This window comes from Protopterus annectens, chromosome 7.part0 (assembly GCF_019279795.1).
Source record: "Protopterus annectens isolate FY-2018-M chromosome 7.part0, PAN1.0, whole genome shotgun sequence".
Lineage (NCBI taxonomy): Eukaryota > Metazoa > Chordata > Ceratodontiformes > Protopteridae > Protopterus > Protopterus annectens.
In genome coordinates, this window is record NC_056739.1 from 32,825,181 (window position 1) to 32,846,872 (window position 21,692).

The window sequence follows — 21,692 nt, forward strand, 5'->3', positions numbered from 1 at the left end:
GTCTAGTACTCTAGTATTGCATTATAATTAAACTAAGCACTGCAGAATTTCATGTTGCAGTATTAACTTGTGCTACGTGCTATGCAGAAATCTAGTCTTCTTAGCACCACTGCGTAAACTTCATTTTATACTAGTATATTAAGATGTGCCTGTATTATGTTTCGTGGTGCACATCACAGAGAACTGATTGCACTGTGCACTTGCAGGAGCTAAGAAACAAGCATAAGACTGAAACAGCTGTGAACTGCCTCTTCCCAGCAGTTTAAATATGCAATGTGCCAGACAGTGGTGAAATAGGCTGAGCTGATTCTGTATTCAGAACATAAGATGTTACGTTTGCAACCTTCCTGACTTGGTGACTTTATCTTTGCTGCTGATAGTGGAGATAGGAAATTCCTGTCAGCTGCAGGTAATTTTTTGTTAGCTTGCTTATGAGTACTTCATAACAGAATAACAGAACTATTTTAGTACATAACTGCACTGAAGATTTTTTAAATTATTTATCCTGATGTCTCGTGTATGTTTCCTCATTAGTGCAGTCTGTCTTGTAATTAATTATCAGGTCTCATAAATACTGGCATTGGAAATGGGTCAGCTCCCCTAAAGGAATTCTTTATAACAATGAGAAGTATGTGCTAGAGAGGTGGGGCCAGTGTTACCCCAGATTAGTTGTCAGGAGTGCATTCTGATATTCAGCAATACTGATGGGCAACTCGACTTCTTATCCTTTGCCTTTGTGTGAGATACAGTGCCACGTTAGATCTGACTAAGGAAGACATATTGGTGCTTTTCACAGGATGCATATGTAGAATGGAAGAGCTGTATTGCTGGGAGCAATTTCTGGAGAGAAACAAATTCTTTCTTTGGCACAAATTTTTGGAGAAGAGGAAACCTTTCCTAAAAAAAAAGCAAGGGGCACACCTCCCAGTGCTCCTTCATACTTTGTATACCAACACTGAAGTTGTAGGACTTTGATGATAAAAATATTAAGCAGGGAAGCCACCACGAAAAAATATATTCCCGCAGACTTAAGCAGGCTGCACTTTTGTGTACCAAACTGAGTCAAACAGCAAGTGGTATCTTTTAATTCTCAGTGGACTGAACTCATCTTCTGAGGCCTAGTATATCAAGTAAAGCTATTGTTGCCTTTTTTCATTTACTTAACTTCTGTTTCTAAAGTAAAAGTTTAACATAACTAATAAATGATTTCTTTCAGTATAACTTTGTAACCATTTTTGTTATTTTTTAAAGAGATTTATCCTTCATTAAAGTGATAAATGTTGGTCAACGATTTCTTGTAAATACAGTCCAGGATTATATTCAAAGTAAAATCGTGTACTACCTCATGAACATTCATGTGCAACCACGTACAATCTACCTCTGTCGACATGGTGAAAGTGAACACAACCTTCATGGCAGAATTGGTGGAGATGCAGGGCTGTCATCCCGAGGGAAACAGGTAAAATACTGTTAGCATTATGTGGCTTTTTTTTTTTTGAGTTCAAGGAAACATGCTAGTCTACAACTGTTTTTCCAAAAGGCAACATATTTACTATAGGTAATTTATTTAGCCGATGACTGATTTTCATAGAGTAAAATTAATATGCTCTAAATTAAGGGTAACAATTCAGAAAAACCCATAACTTGTTTCTTAGTAGGTTATGGCACATGTTGTTGTATATATACATGCATATAATTAACCGACTGATAACTCCCTTTGTGGTTTCAATGCAGTTTATTTACAGTGCAGCTTTTCTTCCAGGGTCACTGCCAAAAAGCGGCCTTTTTTAGCTCAGTCTACATTTTCTGGGTAATGAAGCAAATAAAAAAGTGTAGTATATCAAACTCAAAATTTCTTCCCACAAAAGAAAACAATGGTATGATGATCAGGGTACTTGCTGTTTAGTTAAAGTCCCTCAGAAATCTAGCAGCCCATGTTGTTCCTTTGCTTGGTATTGCAGCTCAGAATAAGCTACCTATAACCCACACAACCTATATTCTGTATAAATCCATAGATGAAATGTTACTCCACATGTAAAACTGTTAGCATCTTCTGGTTATGAGTAACCCCAACAGTCTACACTTTTGGTCTTGCAGATCCCTCTTCATGAAAAGCAGACATCTCTGTTTATTTAGGCTACAGGCCTTCCTTTTAGTAGCATCTCAGCAGGTGTTGTACATTTGCCTAGCTGATACAAAGTTCCATAAGTGTATTTTCTAGTATGCATGCAACGTGGCTGAGTAATGTAACTCATGTTATTCAAGCACTTTATATAAGTGAAACTGTAATTATGCCATATATATATATATATATATATATATATATATATATATATATATATATGGGTTCCTATTGTTTGATCAACAGGCGGAGTTGCAGTGTTTTTTGGCAGAATGCCTGGTTTATCAAATGGACATTTTTTCCTGTGTGTGTTTTGTTGAAACGGTTAAGTGGGATGTGTAGTAGGTGTGTATATACTTTTGTGATTGTGTGTGCTGTTAGTCTTCAGAGTAAAGTTAGGTAAGGGAACAGATTGTGTGTCTGTGATTGTGAGAGAGTTAGGTTAAATGATAGATTTAGTGCATCCATGTGTGTGGGTGGATGTGTGTGAGAGCACACGTGTTGGAAGTAACCAAGCTGTCTTGTGTACTGGTATAGTTATTGGAAGGGTTTTTTTTTATTTAAGATGCAGGTTAGGATTAGCACATATTACTAAGGTGGAGCAGGGGGAGAGAAGTGTAGTTTGATTCCAAAACCACTAGCTTTATTTGACATATATGGACTTAGTGACCCCGTTAATGTACGTGGCCCTTTTTAAGTATAGCTAAATGTGGTTTATCCAGGGTTTGCTAATTTCCACTGTCTTGAATGCATGTTCCCTCATGAGTCGGAGGATCAGTTGTTAATGTGAGACAATAAGATGCCTTTTGGCATATGTATTGATTGAACTTTTTCTGAGTCTTGTTAAACGGAAGAGCTTTTTTTTCTGAGAAAAGGAGCAGAATGCTGAACTGCTGCTGTTCTGCATATCTGACAGTAAATGCAAGTTGGAAAAACTGTAATAAAAAAAAAGAGAAACAACTGAATTTCTTATGCATTACATTTTTCTTTAGGTTGTTACATTTTCTGTTATAGAATAGCATTTCACCATGGCAAAGTGATTTCACTTAGAACTGTAACTTTGAATTTCACTGACCACCTCTTTTGCTATGATTCATAGTTTGCTCAGGTTCTGAAGGAGTTCTTGGAAGAACAACAGATAGTGGACCTCAAGGTTTGGACGAGTCAGCTGAAAAGAACCATCCAAACAGCAGAAGCCTTAAGAGTCCCTTACGAGCAGTGGAAGATTCTGAATGAGATTGATGCTGTTAGTATACTTTTATGAATTACAGAAACCTTGAGACTGTATGTTTAAGTATTATGACAAAATAAACTACGTACATGTGATGTTTGTTAATAGTAAAAGGAGTGGCGATCTAATCATTTGAAAAGAAAGTGACATTTTAAATAGTATGATGTTATGTGATCCTATCTCGCCTACATTCTGACTGATGGGTTCGGAGCCGATCCCTCGGCTCCGACTCGGCACGCTTATGCCAAAGAGCGAAGTCTCTTATTGGCTGAGCTTACTATATCCCAGGATGCACCACTACCAGTCCCCCAGATCTCGTTTGCCGCTAACTAGCGAAGACGTGGTCTCGAGCTGGCTGAGCTGAGTAGTATTTTACTTACTTTTTTCTGTCAGAAAATTGCTTTTCCTGTCATAAAAAGCTGTTTTAACGGCTACTCTGTGCTTTGTGTAGTGATTGAAGGTTTTTTTTGTGAACACTTGTAGTGTGATTGGGCGTTGGTTTCTCAGGCCTCCTTCATCTGTAGGGCCTTTCCCGGTCAGTCACCCCCACTCAAACCTTTGGGATTTCAGATCCCCTTGAGTTTTTTGTTGTTCGGATTGTTAAATCGGCAGTTGTAAACTGATTTTTGTAGAGTCAGTTAAGTAAGTTAAATTAGGATTGTGTGTCTTGCTGTCAGAGAATTACTGCATTATTGGTCATAATGTCTCAAAATCCTAGGCCTTCGGGCTTCAAAAAATGCACCAAATGTAATTTTAAAATGTCAATCACAGATGACCACTCTCTCTGTGTTTATTGTTTGGGTGCAAAACATTTACAAGAGTCATGCAGCGTGTGTCACGCTTTTTCCTCGAGGGTCCTCCAGGAGAGGAAAAATAAACTCATCCTTAAAGGCTTAATAAAACCCTCCTTTGAAGAAGCTTTGGCATCCTCTCCTTCTCCAGCTAAAAAGAAAAAGGCGTCGGCTCCGACCAGTCCGTCGGATCCGACCACCAAAAGACATAGGCAGGCTTCTCCTTCGGCTCCAAGGACTTCGGAGCCGAGGGCGGAACGGTCTGCCTCGATGCCACCAGTCTCGACTCCTCTGGCTTCGGAGCCGATGGCTGGGGCATCGAGAGGCGGGTCACCTTCGTCGGCTCCACTGGTCTCGGAGCCGACAAGGGTTGCCCGCTCAGACACTTCCTCCTCGGCGCCGAAGTCCTCCTCGGCACCGATGGAAACTAGTGTGGGTATTCCTTCGGCGCCGATAGTCATCGAGTCGCCTCGGAGCCGGTCCCCTAGCCCTTTGGGGCCGTTGGAGAGGCCATCTCGAACCCGTTCAGTATCGTCGAAGTCTTCGAGGATGTCGGATTCGGATATAGACAGGGTGCTCCAAAGACTGTTCCAGTCCCCAGTCTTTCAAAAATTTGTTTTGGCTCCGACCCAGTTGGCTTCGGAGCCGATAGCCCATGCCCATCCCATTGCTATTCCTCCTCCGACCGCTTCGGCTCCGTCGGAGCAGGTGCTGTTGGAGCCGGTGGAGATCTTAGGGTCGGCTCCGACCCTTACTCCAACCCGGGCCTTCGGGTCCGAGTTTGGTACACGGACTTCTTCGACTGGACCCGGGGGTGATGTTTCGGGACCTATGCTTTCGGTTCCGAGCCTCCCTCTCGGTGCTTCGGCTGCGGGACTTCCGTCTGCTATCATGGCTCCGGGGACCGGACACTCCCAGGATTCTGGGGGTCCGCTTTCAGAGCTATGAGGAGTGCTTTGGCCAAGTCTTCGGCCATCTCTCCGGCTTTACCGGCACCTTCCCTGGGCGTGGAGACTGGGTCTTTGGCAGTTCCCCTGTCCGTAAGCAGCGGAGCCCCTGGGCCTGAGGTTACCCCATTGGGGTTCCCTCCTCCTGAGGGTTCTTCTGAGTTGTCTTCGGAGGAACCCCAAGGAAGAGATCGTGCAAGAGGAAGCACGTGGACTCCCCAAGTCTATTACATCGGACACTGATCTTGATGATGCGGAGGGGTCCCAAGTCGCCCTCGGATGATGTTTCATTTGCAGACATCTTAGAGATCCTCAAACAACGAGGTGGCTGGATATCCAAACCCCCCTCTGCTGATGAGTCAGTGCTCCTCAAGGCCTTTGGGGCTCAGCCCTCCGCCTCCTGGGTGTCTCCGCCCTTCGACGAGCTCCTGGATTTAGTTTGTCAAAGGGCGTGGGAACATCCAGATACCGTGGAACCAGTCCCTTCTCGTCCTAATAAATTTTTGTCTGCCCCACCCGAGAAGGAGTTCCTCACTAAAGGCGTGGCTGTAGATGCCATGGTGGTGGCATCTGCTACACAACAGGACGTGGCAGAGACTTCAACGTCCGTCCATCCTCCTAATAAGGAGTCTAGGAGCATGGACAGGTACGGGAAGCGCACCCTGACTTCAGCGGCCTTTACTTTAAGGTCTCTGAATTATTTGGCACATTTTACTAGGCTTCAGAGGGATCTGGTCAAGGAGCTGTCAGATTCCCTCTCGGGTAACCTACCTGAGCAGCTAGCCCAGTCGGTTAGCTCTCAGTTGGCTATCCTTACGCCAATTTCTAACTCGTCCATGAGGCTCATTTCCTATGCGGCCGAAGGGGCGGGTAGAGCGGCAGGCACAGGCGTGGCTCTCGGAGACAAGCCTGGCTCCGCTGTGTCAGTTCGGAGGCCTTCAAGTCTTCCTTCGCCGACGCTCCCTTTGATGGGTCCTCTTTGTTTGGACCTAAGGTTAAAGACACCCTTACCGCTGTGAGCAAGAGGGAAAAACTTTATCTGCCGTAGGTGCCAAGTTATTCTACTCCCTTCGGCCTTATCCCAAGGCTAAAGGAGGGAAGATGTGGTTCCGTAAATCACGTAAGTTTTTCCTCAACAGCAGGAAGATTCCCCTTCCAGAGGCAGAGGACGGGGAAATTTTTCTGGGAGACGCCGTCCCAGAGGCGGCAGAGGGCCCCGCAATTCTGGAGACCACGAGTCCTTTCGTGGCTCTTCAGCCTCCCACTCATCATGAGGGATTGCCCGGCTGTGCTGCTCGAGCCAGTCGGGTGCCGCTTGCCAAGCACCTAAAAGCCTGGGAGTCAATCACTCAGGACAGATGGGTGCTTCGGATCATTGCCGGAGGTTACACCATCCCATTCACATGTTCACCCCCACCGTCCAAAAAATCCCGGACCCACCACCCAGTCAAAGGGAAATTGCAGCCGCAGAAGCTTTAAAGCTGCTAGAAAAAGGAGTCATCCAACCGGTCCCCACAGACCAGATCGGATCCGAAATTACTCCAGGTTCTTTTAGTGCCAAAAGACAGGGGACCTGAGACCAATTTTGGATCTCAGCAGACTGAACCAATCCGTCACGAAATCCAAATTCGAATGGTCACGTTACAATCCATTCTCCCATTGTTGGAGAAGGATGTTTGGATGTGCTCCATAGACCTCAAGGACGCCTATTATCACATACCGATACATCAGGCGTCCAGGAGGTATCTGCGCTTCAGCCTGGGAGTCAGTCATTTCCAATTTTGTGCACTGCCCTTTGGTCTCACCACAGCCCCCAGGGTGTTCACCAAGTGTTTGGCAGTAGTGACTGCTCACCTGAGAAGTCTTGGATTCCAAGTGTTTCCCTATCTGGACGACTGGCTCCTGACTGCCACCACCAGGCATCTACTAATGGACAACCTCAAAGCCACCATCTCCCTGGGTGCTTCCCTGGGGATTACATTCAATTGGTCAAAGTCTGTCTTGCTGCCCTCTCAGCGCATAAGGTTCATAGGAGCAGAGATAGATTCAAAATTGATGCGCGTTTTTCTTCCTACCGAAAGGATCCAAACTTTACAGGGCCAAGTTCAAGCTCTGATTTCAAGATCCAAAGCCCCAGCCAGGATGGTCCTACAAGTTTTAGGTTCAATGTCTGCCACGGTTCTTCTAGTTCCTCTGGCAAGATTGCACATGAGGATTCTTCAGTGGCTATTGTCAACTCAATGGTCCTTTCAGGACCTTCCCCTCAATCATCCCATCATGATTACAGAAACATGCAAACGGGACCTTCGCTGGTGGCTTCAGATATCCAATCTAAATCAAGGAAGCCCCTTTGTTATTCCCTCTCCAGTGGTTACCCTGACGACAGATGCCTCCCAGATAGGGTGGGGGGGGGCATTGTCTGGGCAGGTTAGTTCAGGGCTTCTGGCTTCCAGACGAAGCTCTTCTCCACATCAATGTGTTGGAGATGAGGGCTGTACTTCTGTCCCTACAGGCCTTACACAAGTTTCTTCCTCAGGGCATCATCGCCATCCACACAGACAACATGTCGGTGGTTTGGTATCTAAACAAACAAGGAGGGACCAGATCTTACCCCCTTTGCAGAGAGGCCATGAGGGTGTGGGAATGGGCGGTAGCTACCAACCGTTTCTTGGTAGCGACCCACATTCCGGGGAAATCAAATATATTGGCAGACAAATTGAGCAGGACAATTCTCTCTCCCCACGAGTGGTCCCTAAACGAAACAGTAGCAGCTCAGGTTTTCAGGAGATGGGGAACGCCGTGCTGTGATCTATTTGCAACGCCACTAAACACGAAGTGCAAAAGGTTCTTCTCCTTGACTCCACATCAAGGGGAAGCAGCTTTGGATGCTCTAGCACAACCTTGGCCAACAGGGCTACTTTATGCATTTCCTCCGATACCACTTCTTCCCAAAGTCATTCAAAAAGCTTCTCAATTGGGGTCCACAATGATACTGATTGCTCCATACTGGCCTCGTCAGGTATGGTTTCCCTACCTGAAGAAACATGCGGTGGACGATCCTTGGACGTTAGATCTAACTCCGGATCTGCTAATCCATCAGTCGGGACGACAGCATCAGTCCCTACACTCCTTGAAGTTGACAGCCTGGCTCCTCCACTTCCGACCTTGGTCAGAAGTCACACATTAGACCCGGAAGTTATTCACATTTTATCTTCGGCCCACAAACCCACCACTAACAAATTGTACCTCAGTAAGTGGAAGAGGTTTGCTATCTGGGCTCAATTCAGGGGCTTAGACCCTATCACTGCTCTGATCCCGGAAGTTTTGAAATTCTTAACATCCTTGTTTAATCAAGGATCTTCTGTCTCTACTATTAAAGTCCAACTGGCGGCTATCTCTAAATTCCACGAATCCATGGATCCTCCATTGATGAGCAGCAGATTATGCAAGACCTTTATTAAAGGTGCGGGCCTGTTAAGACCCCCAGTTTTTCATCCTGCGCCTCCGTGGGATCTTGATTTGGTGCTTCGTGCATTAACATCTCCCCCTTTCGAACCGGCTGCTACATGTGAGTTAAAATATCTGTCTTGGAAAACTGCCTTCTTAGTTGCAATTACTTCTGCAAGAAGAGTTTCAGAGCTTCAAGCCCTATCTATTAAACCACCGTACTTGATTTTCCACAAGGATAGAGTATCACTTAGGCCTAATCCATCCTTTGTCCCAAAGGTCTGTTCTAATCTCTGTCTTCAACAATCTCTAGAGCTACCAGTTTTCTTCCCAAAATTCTCCAATGAAGCAGAATACACTCTCCATAAATTGGATGTTCACAGGCAATTGCGCTTCTATTTAGACAGGACTCAGCAATTTCGTAAGTCAGACCAATTGTTTGTGTCCTTCTCAGACAATAAATTGGGTAAAACCATTACAAAAGCTACTATCTCCAAATGGATTAGAGATTGTATAACTCAGGCTTATTCTTCGTCGAATAAGCAACCTACAACATCTATCAAAGCTCACTCCACCAGAGCTATATTCTTATGAAGCTTAGGTAGCTTCTATAGCTTTTCATTCCAAGCTTGCTATATCGGAGATTTGTGCTGCGGCTACTTGGTCAAATCCGCACACTTTCATTTCCCACTATAAATTGGATGTGGCATCTAAAGGGCGAGCATCATTTGGTTCCACGGTACTCAGGAGTGTTTTCCAGTGAGCCACCCAGGATTCAGGTGCTAGGGACGCTGTCCCATCAGTCAGAATGTAGGCGAGATAGGATCACATAACATCTTTTAGTTATGTACTCACCATAACTTCAGATGTTTGGGATCCATCTCGCCTACATTCCTAATACCCACCCTCCTTCCCCCTGCCTTGGAGATCAGAAGAGATTGAACGGTTTTGAGTTCTACTGTTTTATCTTGTTTCATCTGACGATGTTATATAAGCAGGGCGTGCATGTGTGCATGTATGCGGACAAACTAGATCTGGGGGACTGGTAGTGGTGCATCCTGGGATATAGTAAGCTCAGCCAATAAGAGACTTCGCTCTTTGGCATAAGCGTGCCGAGTCGGAGCCGAGGGATCGGCTCCGAACCCATCAGTCAGAATGTAGGCGAGATGGATCCCAAACATCTGAAGTTATGGTGAGTACATAACTAAAAGTTTTTCCTTTCAATGACCACACATACTTCTTTAAAAAGGTGTTTACACAGTTGCCAACTTTAATTACTAACCAAATTGTAAAATTACTGCACTGAATGATTAACTTAAACTGACAGGGCTGAAAAATAGAGTATATGTTATCTGATGAGTCAGAAATGTGTTTTTTATTTTTCGTTTTGGATACTGTATTTTCTCATCATTGCTTTTTGTGATGATTTAAATTTTTTTATATGATGATTCAATGGGCAGAGGAAACTAGATACTAGTATTGATTTCATACTTACAGTGTGGCCAGATGTTACAATTTTATTTGCACCTGAAATTGTTTGACTAATAGTCTTTAAGAAGGCTCTAATTTGTGAGACTGGCCTTTTACAAGTTGGTTATGATGTTGTTTATCTCCTGTATTCCATAACTGGATTTGGTGCTAGCAGATTGTAGTGGGTTTTCAGGTCATCTTAGAAAGGTTTACTGCACTGTGTGAAAGCATAGGTGAGAAACCAGCACACTCTGTTTATAGATTTTCCTCTAATGAAGTCTGGTGGTGTAAATTGCATTTGATTTATCTGATCCTTTGCCCATCTTACAAAACATATGAATATTGTTCTGTGAACTGTAATTAGCAGTTGCAGGAAAGGTGGCAGTAAACGAAGCCAGGAATAGAAAGTGGCAGTAGATGGTCTGCATAAGACACATATAAGTGAGAATGATAGAAAATGGAAGCAAACTACACTTATTATTCGGGGAGATAAAAATAAAGACCAAGCAAATGGGTGAGTAATTCATATACAGCTTTAAAAGTGAAAGGTGGAAGTACTTAATAACATTATAGATGTAAAATAAGACCCCCCCTCCCCCAAAAAATAAGAAAAAAAAACAAAACAAAACAAGAAAGTAGGTCAGAGGTGCAGAGTAAAATTCCTTATCACAGTGTTGTATTAGGACAATGCTAAGGGGGTGGCTGACCTGGGAGCAAGGTGCTATGAGGCATAATCGACAGTTGCAGTGGAGTACTGGCATTTATTTAAGAAGCAGTGGTTCTTAAATGTTTGTATTTAGTAGCTGCAATCTCCTTGCTACAGTCCCCTATACACCAAGCTACTTATATACCAAGCTGCAGTATACTTAGTCCTGCCACAGTCACCTATACACCAAGCTATACAGTGTACTTAGTTTTAACACAGTCACTTATACAACAAGCTGCATCATACTTAGTCTTGCCACAGTCACCTGTACACCAAGCTACATTGTACTTAGTTTTGCCACAGTCGCCTATACACCAAACTGCAGCATACTTAGTCTTGCCACAGTCACCTACATGCCAAGCTACTTATACACCAAGCTACAGCATACTTAGCCTTACCACAGTCACTTATACACCAGGCTACCTATACACCAAGCACAGCATATTTAGTTCTGCCACAGTCACATATACACCAAGCTACAGTGTACTTAGTTTTGCCACAGTTACCTATACATCAAGCTATAGCACACTCAGTCTTTTCACAGTCACCTATACACCAAGATACAGCACACTTAGTCCTGTCACAGTCACCTGTACACTAAGGTGCAGCATGCTTAGTAACTGTAGCAAGGAGCATGCATAACAAACTTGGTTGATAACAGTTTTAATAGTTATGTAAGTATTTCCAGGTGAAGACATAACTTTGCAATATAGAATGTAGATGTTTCAACTTCTGAAAATCTTGTTGGAAACAAAAGCACTTTTACCAGTCCAAATCATACTTCACTGTTGCAGTTGCTTAAGCTGTATGAGTTGTACCCCCTGTGATCAGCCAAATTACTAAAGGTAAAGGGTGTATTTCAAATGCTCCAAAGCTTGAGCAGAGCTCCATATAAAGATAGTTGGAGCACAAAACACTTAAGAGCTTTATTTGCTTCCAAAGAGTACTCTTTTGACAGGTCATGTGGAACTGTCTTTTGGCTAGTGATCCTTTAACACTTTCCACTAATTTTATTTTTCTGAGAAGCACTTGCCATTTTCTGACTAAAATATCTGGTTTAGGTAAGTACCATATTGGTTTTGGACGGTCTTTGCATTTCTTAGCGAGTGTGTGTTTATGTGTGTGTGTAATTACTAACGTGAACATAATTATTTTTAACAGAATTTGTACTCAGGTTTTGTGCATTTGTGTATTGTGGACAGGGTACTGTGTTTGTAGGGGGCTGTCAGTGGATTACTTACCTCAGACAAACTTGTTTTCTACTTTACTAACTTGTCTAGGCTTTGATATCTGCTTTTGAAGTCTCTTACTTCACTTACCGATGGAGGAACCTCTGATCTCCTTGGTTTTCTGTTCCCATCTGTGCAAGAAAAAGAAAGTTGTTTGGGAGGCTTGGATGTTAGATTGGCTTCTGTGGTGCCTCAGCCACTGGTGAGTGACTCTTTTGTAGCTGCTTGTTCCTCAGACAACCCCCCCCCCCCTTATCTTGGTGCAGCATATGCAGCCACCAAAGACTGGGGGATAGGCATGTCCTCTGCGGCTGTAGGGATGCCTTTGATGGGCAATGGAGAACCAGTCTTCTCAGCGTCAGGGATTGGGGGGCAGGTGAAAGTTCTTCATTTACCTGGGATAGGGAACCTGCTTCTAGGACTAGCATGTCCGCTGAGATTCTGTCCTTTTACAGGGAGTTGCTCAGGAAATGGGAACGTAATGAGAAAACCTTCCAGTGTCCTGTTACTGTTTCAATGGACAGGGAAGATTTACTGGGATTTGCTAAGAAACTTATTGGTGCTTTTTCCTTGCCTTCTGTTTCTTTAGGCAAGAATAGAAAGATGAGTTTCCTGTCTTTCTGATCTGAATTTTCAATCAGAAGAGCAGGCATTACAGGGGGAGGGGTTGTACTTTAAGAATTTCTTCACAATCTGTACATTCTGATTCTGAGGAAAGTATGGCTTCAGATTTCCCTCCTGAAAATGTATCCTTTTCAGAAACTTTATCTAAGATGGATTTTTTTCAGTAGGAGTAGAATGAAATTCTAATAGCACAGGAAATGTATTGCGATGTGCTACAGTTGGAAATGCCAAATTCTGCAGCTATTCCTTCTGTGTTGCCTGCTTTAGAGAATGTGTTTTTCTTGAATTCTAGCTCCTCGGAAGTCTGTTGTATTATATAGGGTACTTTGGATTCATAATCATCTGTTTTCAAATCCTAAAACAGATTCAGCTGTTACTGCTGCTAACCATATCCTTTTTGACAAAGATGGGAAAGCAGTGAATAGGTTGTGGAAGAAAATGTATGTGTTTAGTGCTTCAGCTTTCAGGATTTTAAGCTGTTATGCTTAAATACTAACATTTCTGCATTTATCTTTGTTAACCTTCTTTCTTCTGAGGTAAAAAGTCCTTGAATGCCTCCACACCTGCTTCCCACGCTACTAAACATACTTTAAAGTGTCCTTACGATGCTGCTGATTCCTTTGTTAGCACTGCTGCTTTTCAGTTACTACTGAGAAGACTGGCTTGTCTTCTCAAAATCGTCCTAAAGATGTTAACATTGAGAGTTTAAGTTTGTCTTAAGATAACAAGTTTATGACTAGCCCTTCTGCAGAAGTGTTACAGAAGAGTGGTGAAAGTGGAAAGTTAATATATAAGGAATGGTCCAATTTTTGAACTCTCATTTTTCAAAGTGAATAAACATCCCTCCCCACCTCAGTTCCATTTAAACAACAAGGTGTCAGCAAACAGTATTTTAAAAAGCAATGGTACAGAGGCTCCAAAAAGAAAGGAAAAGCCTCAAAAAATGTAGGACTGTTCTCTCAATCAGCATGACTGTTGGCCCGCTAAGCCTCTCCCCCTCCTGACCCTAATTCTCTGAGGCTTCAGATTTCTTTGTTGCACCAGACTGGTGCAGACAGATGGGTTCTGAATTTGGCAGGGTCACACTCTGCATTGTGATCCCTCCCTCCCTTCTTACTTCCCAGGGGATACCTCTTTGCCTGGTGAATTAAGTTTCTTTTTTTCTTTCCCATTTTACTCCAGATTGCTTGCCAAAAGAGTTATAGAGCCTGCACCTCTCTGCCACATGGGCAAAAGCTTTTATTTGTGGTTTTTTTTTTCTGGTACCAAAAAGAAGGCTTCTGGAGGCCTGTACAGTATCTTTCCTTTCTGGTAAAGTTAGATTTAAAGAACAGCTATCATCACATTCACATTGGCAAGCAGTTCAGACTTTCTGAATGTTTACTGTGTCTGGTTTACATTATCAGTTCTCTGTCTTACCTTTTGGACTTTCCACAATACCAAGGGTACTCACATTGTCTTGTTTCAGTCATTGCTTATTGCAGACTTGAAGGCATTCATATCTTTCCATACTTGGATGATTGTCTTCCCTTTGCAGACTTTTTCCAGTTCTCAAGAGTCTTCTCAAAATGCTCAGAATCTTCCAGTCACTCTGAGTTTTCAAATCAGCCTTCAGAAATCTCTTTTGCCTTCCCACAGAAATGTATTTCTGGAATGTCTGTTAGATTCTGCTCTGGGAAGAGCCTTTCTTCCTCCAGACATAGTGGAGCCGTTTCAGCAGTTCTTCCTGAATTTCTCCAATCAAAGCCACTCGTGCAAGTTAATTTCCTGGATTTTGGGATACATACCAGTAGTCATGCTTATGCTTCCCCTGGCCAGAATCCACAGGAGGAAAGTACAACAGAACCTCAGATAAGTTTGGATTTAGCATATGCACCCTTTGTCCTTTCAGATAGCACTTCTGGGATTTCTGTAAAGGCAGATTTCTTTGGTGGATAGACCAAATCTCTTGCAATCCAGGCCTGGTATCCAAAACTGTAAACGTACACGCCCTGTGAAACTCTTCAGACCGACAGAAACACATAAGTGTCAGAGAATGTTGACAGTTATCAATGCTCTGAAGGTCTTACATCATCTCTGGTGCCCAAGACCTGTGCAGGTGTACACAAATAACACTGCATCTGTACCAGATCCTACCATCTTTGCAGACCAGCTGTGATAGCCTGTCAGATAAGCAACACAGCTCATTTTTGCTCTGCAGGCTTTATACATTCCATCAGAACAAGACCTGACTACAGACAAATGCAGCAGGACCACGACAGAACCCTGCACATGGAAACTCCATCCTGGAGTCTTTCAAGAATTTGATTCATCTTGGTGAACACTTCAACACCACAGATATTTGCCTTTTTGTTTTTTGTTTTCAGAACTAACAGCTAGAGAAATTCTGTTATAGGATTCATGGCAAACAGGGCTGGAAGTCAAATGCCTTCTCATTCCCTTGGGCAGGAATATTATGGCATACTTTTCCACTGATATCTGTGGGGTTCTGAAGATTCAGAAGGAATCTCCAAAAATTGTTGTGGTGACTCTGTTTTGGCCTAGGCAATAGTGGATGCTCATATATGGATCACCACTGCAGTAGCCTAAGATATTTGGTTATTAACTCCTGCATTGGCCAACTTTCCAAATCTTTGCGTGGGTGGAGTGCTAGAATAGGTCGGAGCTTTTTGCTGCTGAAACGGCAGCTGCTTCAGTGGGCCCAGTGATTATGCCAGTCAGCTAGTGATCATTCAACAGCTGGGTCGATAAGTCCCAAATGGGGAAAGCTTTCTTATTTTGTTACTTTTCTGACTAAAAAGTTATACTTTTCTGTCAGTTTCTGTAATTTTAGGAAGCAAAGTGAATGGGGCTGTGATTGCACCTTGACAACATTTTTCTTATGTTGGTGTTTGTGTAAACCTTTGTGAGAAAATGCTTAATTTTTTGTCTATGAACACTATTATTTACTGAAGTTGTGTGTGTGTCAGGACAGAATACTGTGATTATGAGGAACTTTCCATGGTGTATTCACCTAAGAACCACCTGTGCTCTTCTGTTCTCCATACCGTCGCCTCATGGATTCACTATCTGATCTTCAGACCCCTTTCCCAGTTTACCAATGGAGTAGCAGTTGGTCTGCACAGTTCTTTCTTCCCTAGCACACAAAAAGAAAAAATACTTATTAAAGAGCCTTGAAAGGTTATTCTGCCATCTAGTTTGATTCATCTGAGATTGGGTGACTCTTCTGTGGCAAGTTATTGCTCCTCAGAACACCCATCTTGCTTCTTCAGTCCTGTTGGTGTAGCCTTCCAAGTCACCAAAGACCAGGGCTCAGCCATGAACTCTATGGCTGTAGGAATGACCTTAGCAGGCAAGGGAAGTCACTTTTGCTGCTGTGTAGGAAAGGAGCTGGTGGAGGATCTTTACTTGCCAGGGATGACGTTATTGATGATGAGTTCAGTGTACCTAAGAGCTAGATATTGTTAAGGGGAAAGTGTGCTTGGTGAGAAGGAAAAAAAAAACACTTCCAATCACTTGTTTTTATGTTCATGGACAAGTCAGATTTAATGGAATTTGCCAAGAAACAGATTACTGATTTTTCCTATTTTACTGAACCTGCTGGTATTTTACTGAACCTGCTGGGATAAAAAGACTTCCTTCTCATTCTGACAGGATTTTCCAGTCATAAGAACATTCAGTACAGAGGACGGGGTGTACTTCAGAGCAGTCACTGCAGGAGAGGTGTGTACTTCAAAGCAGTCAGTGCAGGGGGAGGAGTGTACTTCAGAGCAGTTAGTGCAGGAGAGGGATATGCTTCAGAGCAGTCAGTGCAGGGGAGGGGTGCACTTCACAGCAGTCAGTGCAGGGGAGGGGTGCAGTTCACAGCAGTCAGTGCAGGGGAGGGGTGCAGTTCACAGCAGTCAGTGCAGGGGAGGGTTGTACTTCAGAGCAGTCAGTGCAGGGGAGGGGTGTACTTATAGGTCTCAACCTCTTAAGAGGCCAATGTGGAGCAAGACCCTTGCAATGCGTGACAAACAGCTGAAATGTGTAACACCCTTTTTTCATACTGTACAAAAATGCACCATTTCCATGAGACCTGGTGGAAGTGGGCTTTCTGTCAGAAGTACTAAGTTAGTGAATACTGTAGATTTTTAAAATTCAATAGGACACACGTCAAATAAAACAAAGTCAGCAGAAACCATTGATAAAATGCAATATACTCAGTAGCAAATAGTTACATAACATCATTCAAGTGGGACTATTAAAATCTTCAGCACCTGATTTTCCAACCCCTCCACATTTTATCCCAACTAAATCCATAAACTCAGCCAATCAGGGACAAACCAGATAAGAATCAGGGACAAATAAAGAATTAGTAAGGGGCACTTTTAAAATATTTCTACTATTACCTTGAGCATTAACAGAATAAGTGAATGTGAACTAACATACTTTCTGAAAAATGTTTGCTGGGATTGTATTATACATGTGCTGTATGTTTCAGTATTATGCCACAAACGTATATTTAAAGGTAAAAATTTACTGTTTGCCATTTTACAATTTGCTGTCTTTGTAACACAGCTACTAAATATGCATATTTGCACATCAATAATTATCTTTTTCATATAACTTTAATAGCATGCACTTATTTGAAAAACTTTTGTCTGACAGCAAGCAATAACAACAACAAAGATAATAATATTAATAATAATAGCAATAACGACCCTTTGATAACCAGTTAGGCCCACTGGACACACAGTCCCTTTCAGGGACAACCTGGGAGCAATGTCTGGATTAGTAACTTACACAAAGTCACACAGCAGGCAAATGTAGACTAAGAGAATCAAACCCTATACCACAGGAAGTACAGCTCAGAGCCTTAATCCTTGGTGTCAGCTTCCAGAGTGCTCTAACATAAGTCATGCTGCCTTGAGTTTAGTTGCCTACTGTCATCAAAGTAGATCTAAATTATGTCCATCAGCTCTGGTTCCATGAGTGCAGCTCGAACTGCGGTCACAGTAATAGACATATGCTTTTCTCATGCTCTTATGAACAGCAGTCACATCTGTTGACCTGTAGTCTTCGGGACCTTTGTTCTTGTTCCATAACTCATTGTAAAGTTTAGAGTAATTCCCAGTTTTCTCCTTATTCTTTCCACAGTTCTAGTATATATAATATCAGCATGGGCAAGCCAGGCATGTGCCATATACACCCTAATTTATTTTGTGGAATGAGACATTTGAATTTTATTTAAAATAAGACACAGTTATGGTTTATGGTTGCAGGTATTTTTTGTTAGAATAACTGGTAAGCTATTTTTTCAGTAACAACAACAACAACAAAAAAGTATTCTGTCAAATACATTAATTCTCTATATTGTCAGGTAAGGAACTACACTTGGAGCAATAGGGTTTATTCGGGAAAATGGCATAAATTTCCAGAAATCCTAGCTATGCCCTTGGTCATCCAGATGCATTGCCTTGTCTAGTTTAACCTCGAAAATTCTAAAGACCTTTCATGGCTATCTCTTCTGAGAAATCACAGAAACAAACCCACACATTTTAGCCACTTTGGAAACAAATATGATAAATCCTTACTCCCCTTCAGTAAATAAAGGGTCATATCAGTAGTCAGGCACAAAAAAGTTCACTCGTTTTCTTGAAGATGTGACTTATTTGACTGGCTTGTATACTGTGATGCCGATCGGCTATAACTGTGATGAACGAACCAGTCAAAAGTAACAATGCAGAGCAATGGCTGCTTAATGCAGAACAGTGGAAGAATGGGCTTAATCGATCACAAATGCGGAGCGTTCCGCACAATCCAGAGCACTTGGCTGCTCAGGGTGTACTTCAGTAAAGTTAGTGCAGTGGGAGGGTATACTTCAGAACAGTCAGAGCAATGAGAGGGGTGTGCTTCAGAAAAGTCAGTGCAGCGGGAAGGGTGTATTTCAGAGTAGTCAGTGCAGGGGTTCAAAATTATGGACACAGTACACCTGGAGCCACAATTCATGATAAAATGGTTGTTTTATTATTGAAATGCTGATAAAAACAAGTAAAAAATAAGCACTTTCGTCTTCTTAATGAAATCTTCTTCAGATTAAAAAAATACAGGAACCTTTTTATTGTGAATTGTAGCTCCAGGTGTACTGTGTCCATACTTTTGAACTACATTGGTTTGCAGTTTTTTTTTTTGTGAATTTCAAGTCAGTGCAGGGGGAGGGGTGTACTTCAGAGCAGTCAGTGCAGGGGGAGGGGTGTACTTCAGAGCAGTCATTGCAGGGCGAGGGGTGTACTTCAAGAGTTTCTTCTCAGTCTGAACAAACTGATTGTGTGGACAGTGTTGATTCAGAATTCCATGTAGTATAATTATTTCACTGACTCATTACCTAATATGAAAGAGGTGTTTTAGTGGGATTAGAATGAAATTCCTATGGCACATAAAATGTATTATTTGTTAAAGATACAGGTTACTAAAGCTGCATCCATCCCTTGTATGTTACATGCTTTAGAGAATGTTTTTCATACTGGATCAAGCTTCTCTGATGGGAATGACGATAGGTTATATAAGGTACCCCCAGGCCTATAAGTACTTGTTTTCTCATTCTAAAGCAGATGCAGCAGAATTTCTTTAAAATCTGCTGCAACTAAACATGTTACTGCTACTAATCCCATCCCCACCGTCAGAGATGGGAAAAGCAGTAGATACATGGGGAAAGAAATCTGTTCTTCTAAGACTTTAACTTTCAGAATTTTGAACTGTTAAGCTCATATGTTCATGTTTTTGCTTTGTTCTTTTGAAAATATGTAGAAGTTAATGGTTATCCTTCCTTCTTGTGAAGTAAAGAATTTGTTAAACGCATCTGTGGCAGCTGCTTCTGAGCTGACAAAGTTTATCCTAAAATGTGCTTGTAATGCAGTTGACTCTTCCTGTAGGGTATCTGCATCTCAGCTGTTTTAACACATTTAATGAGCTACCACTTAAGACTTGGGCAAACATACATTTATATAAAAGAAAATAAACATTTAAACAATTATCATCAATCCTGTCTTAAATTGATCAATTCCTGCCTTCCATGAAACCTCGCTCCTCTTTTTGAACATTATTGTGTGTGCATTGTTCCCACAATTTCCAATTTTTTTCCTATGTAATTTTCTCCTTTCTTTTTCTAAAGATCCCACTTCCAGTTCTTTTATCTCTGGTACAATATTCAGTACTTCAAATACAATTGGTTTAGACTTTGATTTCCATTTTCTAGTAATTGCTCTTTTGGCAGCCACCAGAATTAAACTTAATAAGGCCTTACCTTTGTCTAGTCAATTCAGATCCTGTATCCCAGCTAAATAAAATAATTTCCTTATTACACCCATTTGCTCAGTGACTGAGTACTGTGTATGGAATTTTAAAGTCTACCAACTTATTAAACTCCCAAAACATGTTTCCCATTACCTCTTTTTTCCCCATCACATCTCCAATATTTGCTGTCTAAATTAGGAAAAAATCTTGAGTCTGCTTGGGGTATAAAAATACCCATGCAAACACTTCCAAGCAAAAATCCTGAATCTTCTAGACTTTTTTGCATATTTGGGAGACATACATATGTACTTCCATTGTTTCCTTGTGAATTGCTTATCCAATCTCTCTTCTCGATGTTTTCTAACCTCCTCTGATTGATTCCTGTAGCTATCGTGCAATATTTTATATGCCCTACTAATTAACACTTCAGGAGACTTGACTTACTTTGTAATCAAACCTTCCTGAAGATATTAAGTCTGAGATTTCAATCTCCCCCTTACATAAGGAGATTATTTGACTTTGGCTGACATATTAATTAAAGAAATGTGATGAAAGTAGAAATCTGATACATGGAGTGGCTCAAAATTTTCAGCTCTCCTCTTTCAGACCAAATAATAATTTTCCCTTCTTTTCAGCTTCCTTTTCTAATAAGCAGTTGAAATAGCAAGGAGCCAGTAATCAGGTTAAAAAAAAACACAATGGAAAGGAGGCACAGAAAAGAAAAGAAAAGAAAAACATCCTAACCGCAAGGATAGTCCTCTAAGCCAGCATGACTATTCACCTGTTCATGTTTCTCCTCCTGCCCACCCTGGCAGTTTTTCTGTGTCCCTGAGACTTCATCTTCCCTTATGACATCCGCTAGACTCAGTTGGGTTTGGTGTGTAATGCAACAGGGGTATTCCTGTCACTGGTAATCCCTTCCTTCTCTTCAAGTGATTCTACTTTGCCAAGGGAGTTAAGTTTCTCTTTTTCCTCCCATTTTGTGCAATGTGCTGTCTCAAGGAGACATAAACTAGTGCCTCTCAACTCCTGTTTAAAGGTTTTTATTCAAAGATCTTTCTAGTTCACAAACCAGAAGGATCTTGAAGGCCAGTGCTGGATCATTCTGCTTTAAACCTTTTTGTCAAGATCCCAAAGTTCAAGATAACATCACTTCAAAATCTTGGATCTTTGATTCCTCATCTGGTTCTCATGATAAAGCTGGACCTAAGAACACCTATCATGTTCTTGTAACCAAGCGTTTTAGGCATTTCTTAAGATTTGCTGTGTTTGGGTCACCTTATCAGTTTTCCACTTTTGACACTCCACTACACCAAACGCCTAGCATGATTATCTTATCTTTGCAGACTCTTTTCCCAGCAGTCAAGATTATCTAACAACTGTTCAGAAACTATCACTTAATCTAGGATTTAATTTTAGTTTCTAGATCTTTTCTCTCAGCCATCTCACAGAATCATCTTCTTGGGATGTATGCTAGAATTGGCCTTGGAAAGGATCTTTGTTCCTCCAAAGTAGATCTGTTTTAGCAGTTTTTCCTGAGTTTCTCCATCCTAAGCCAGACATCTGCAAGGGACTTTCACAGGATCTTTGGGTACATGGCATCGATGATAATCATGCTGCCCTTTGCAAAATTACACACAAGGAATATACATTGATACCTCAGATCAGTCTGCACCATTTGACTTTTTAGACTAGTTCTGGGACTTGTGCAGTGGGACATTTGTTTAGTGGGTGCATCAGATAGCTTACAATCCAAGTCTTCCATTGTCCCATTTGACACCCCCTTCCAGTCACCACAGAAACCTCAGAACTGACATGGGGAATGGTTTCAAAAGGGGTAGTAGTGCAAG

General features: G+C 42.0%; 1 protein-coding gene across 5 annotated transcripts in view; it reads left to right on the top strand.

Moving 5' to 3' along the window:
- PFKFB2 (6-phosphofructo-2-kinase/fructose-2,6-biphosphatase 2) overlaps positions 1 to 21,692 on the top strand; it is a 655,955-nt gene that overhangs the window by 218,851 nt on the left and 415,412 nt on the right. For all 5 annotated transcript variants that reach the window (XM_044076459.1, XM_044076460.1, XM_044076462.1 and 2 more), the window contains exons 8-9: positions 1,252 to 1,459; positions 3,222 to 3,368. In XM_044076459.1, the coding sequence (XP_043932394.1) occupies positions 1,252 to 1,459; positions 3,222 to 3,368 (355 nt within the window). The remainder of the gene's footprint in view (positions 1 to 1,251; positions 1,460 to 3,221; positions 3,369 to 21,692) is intronic.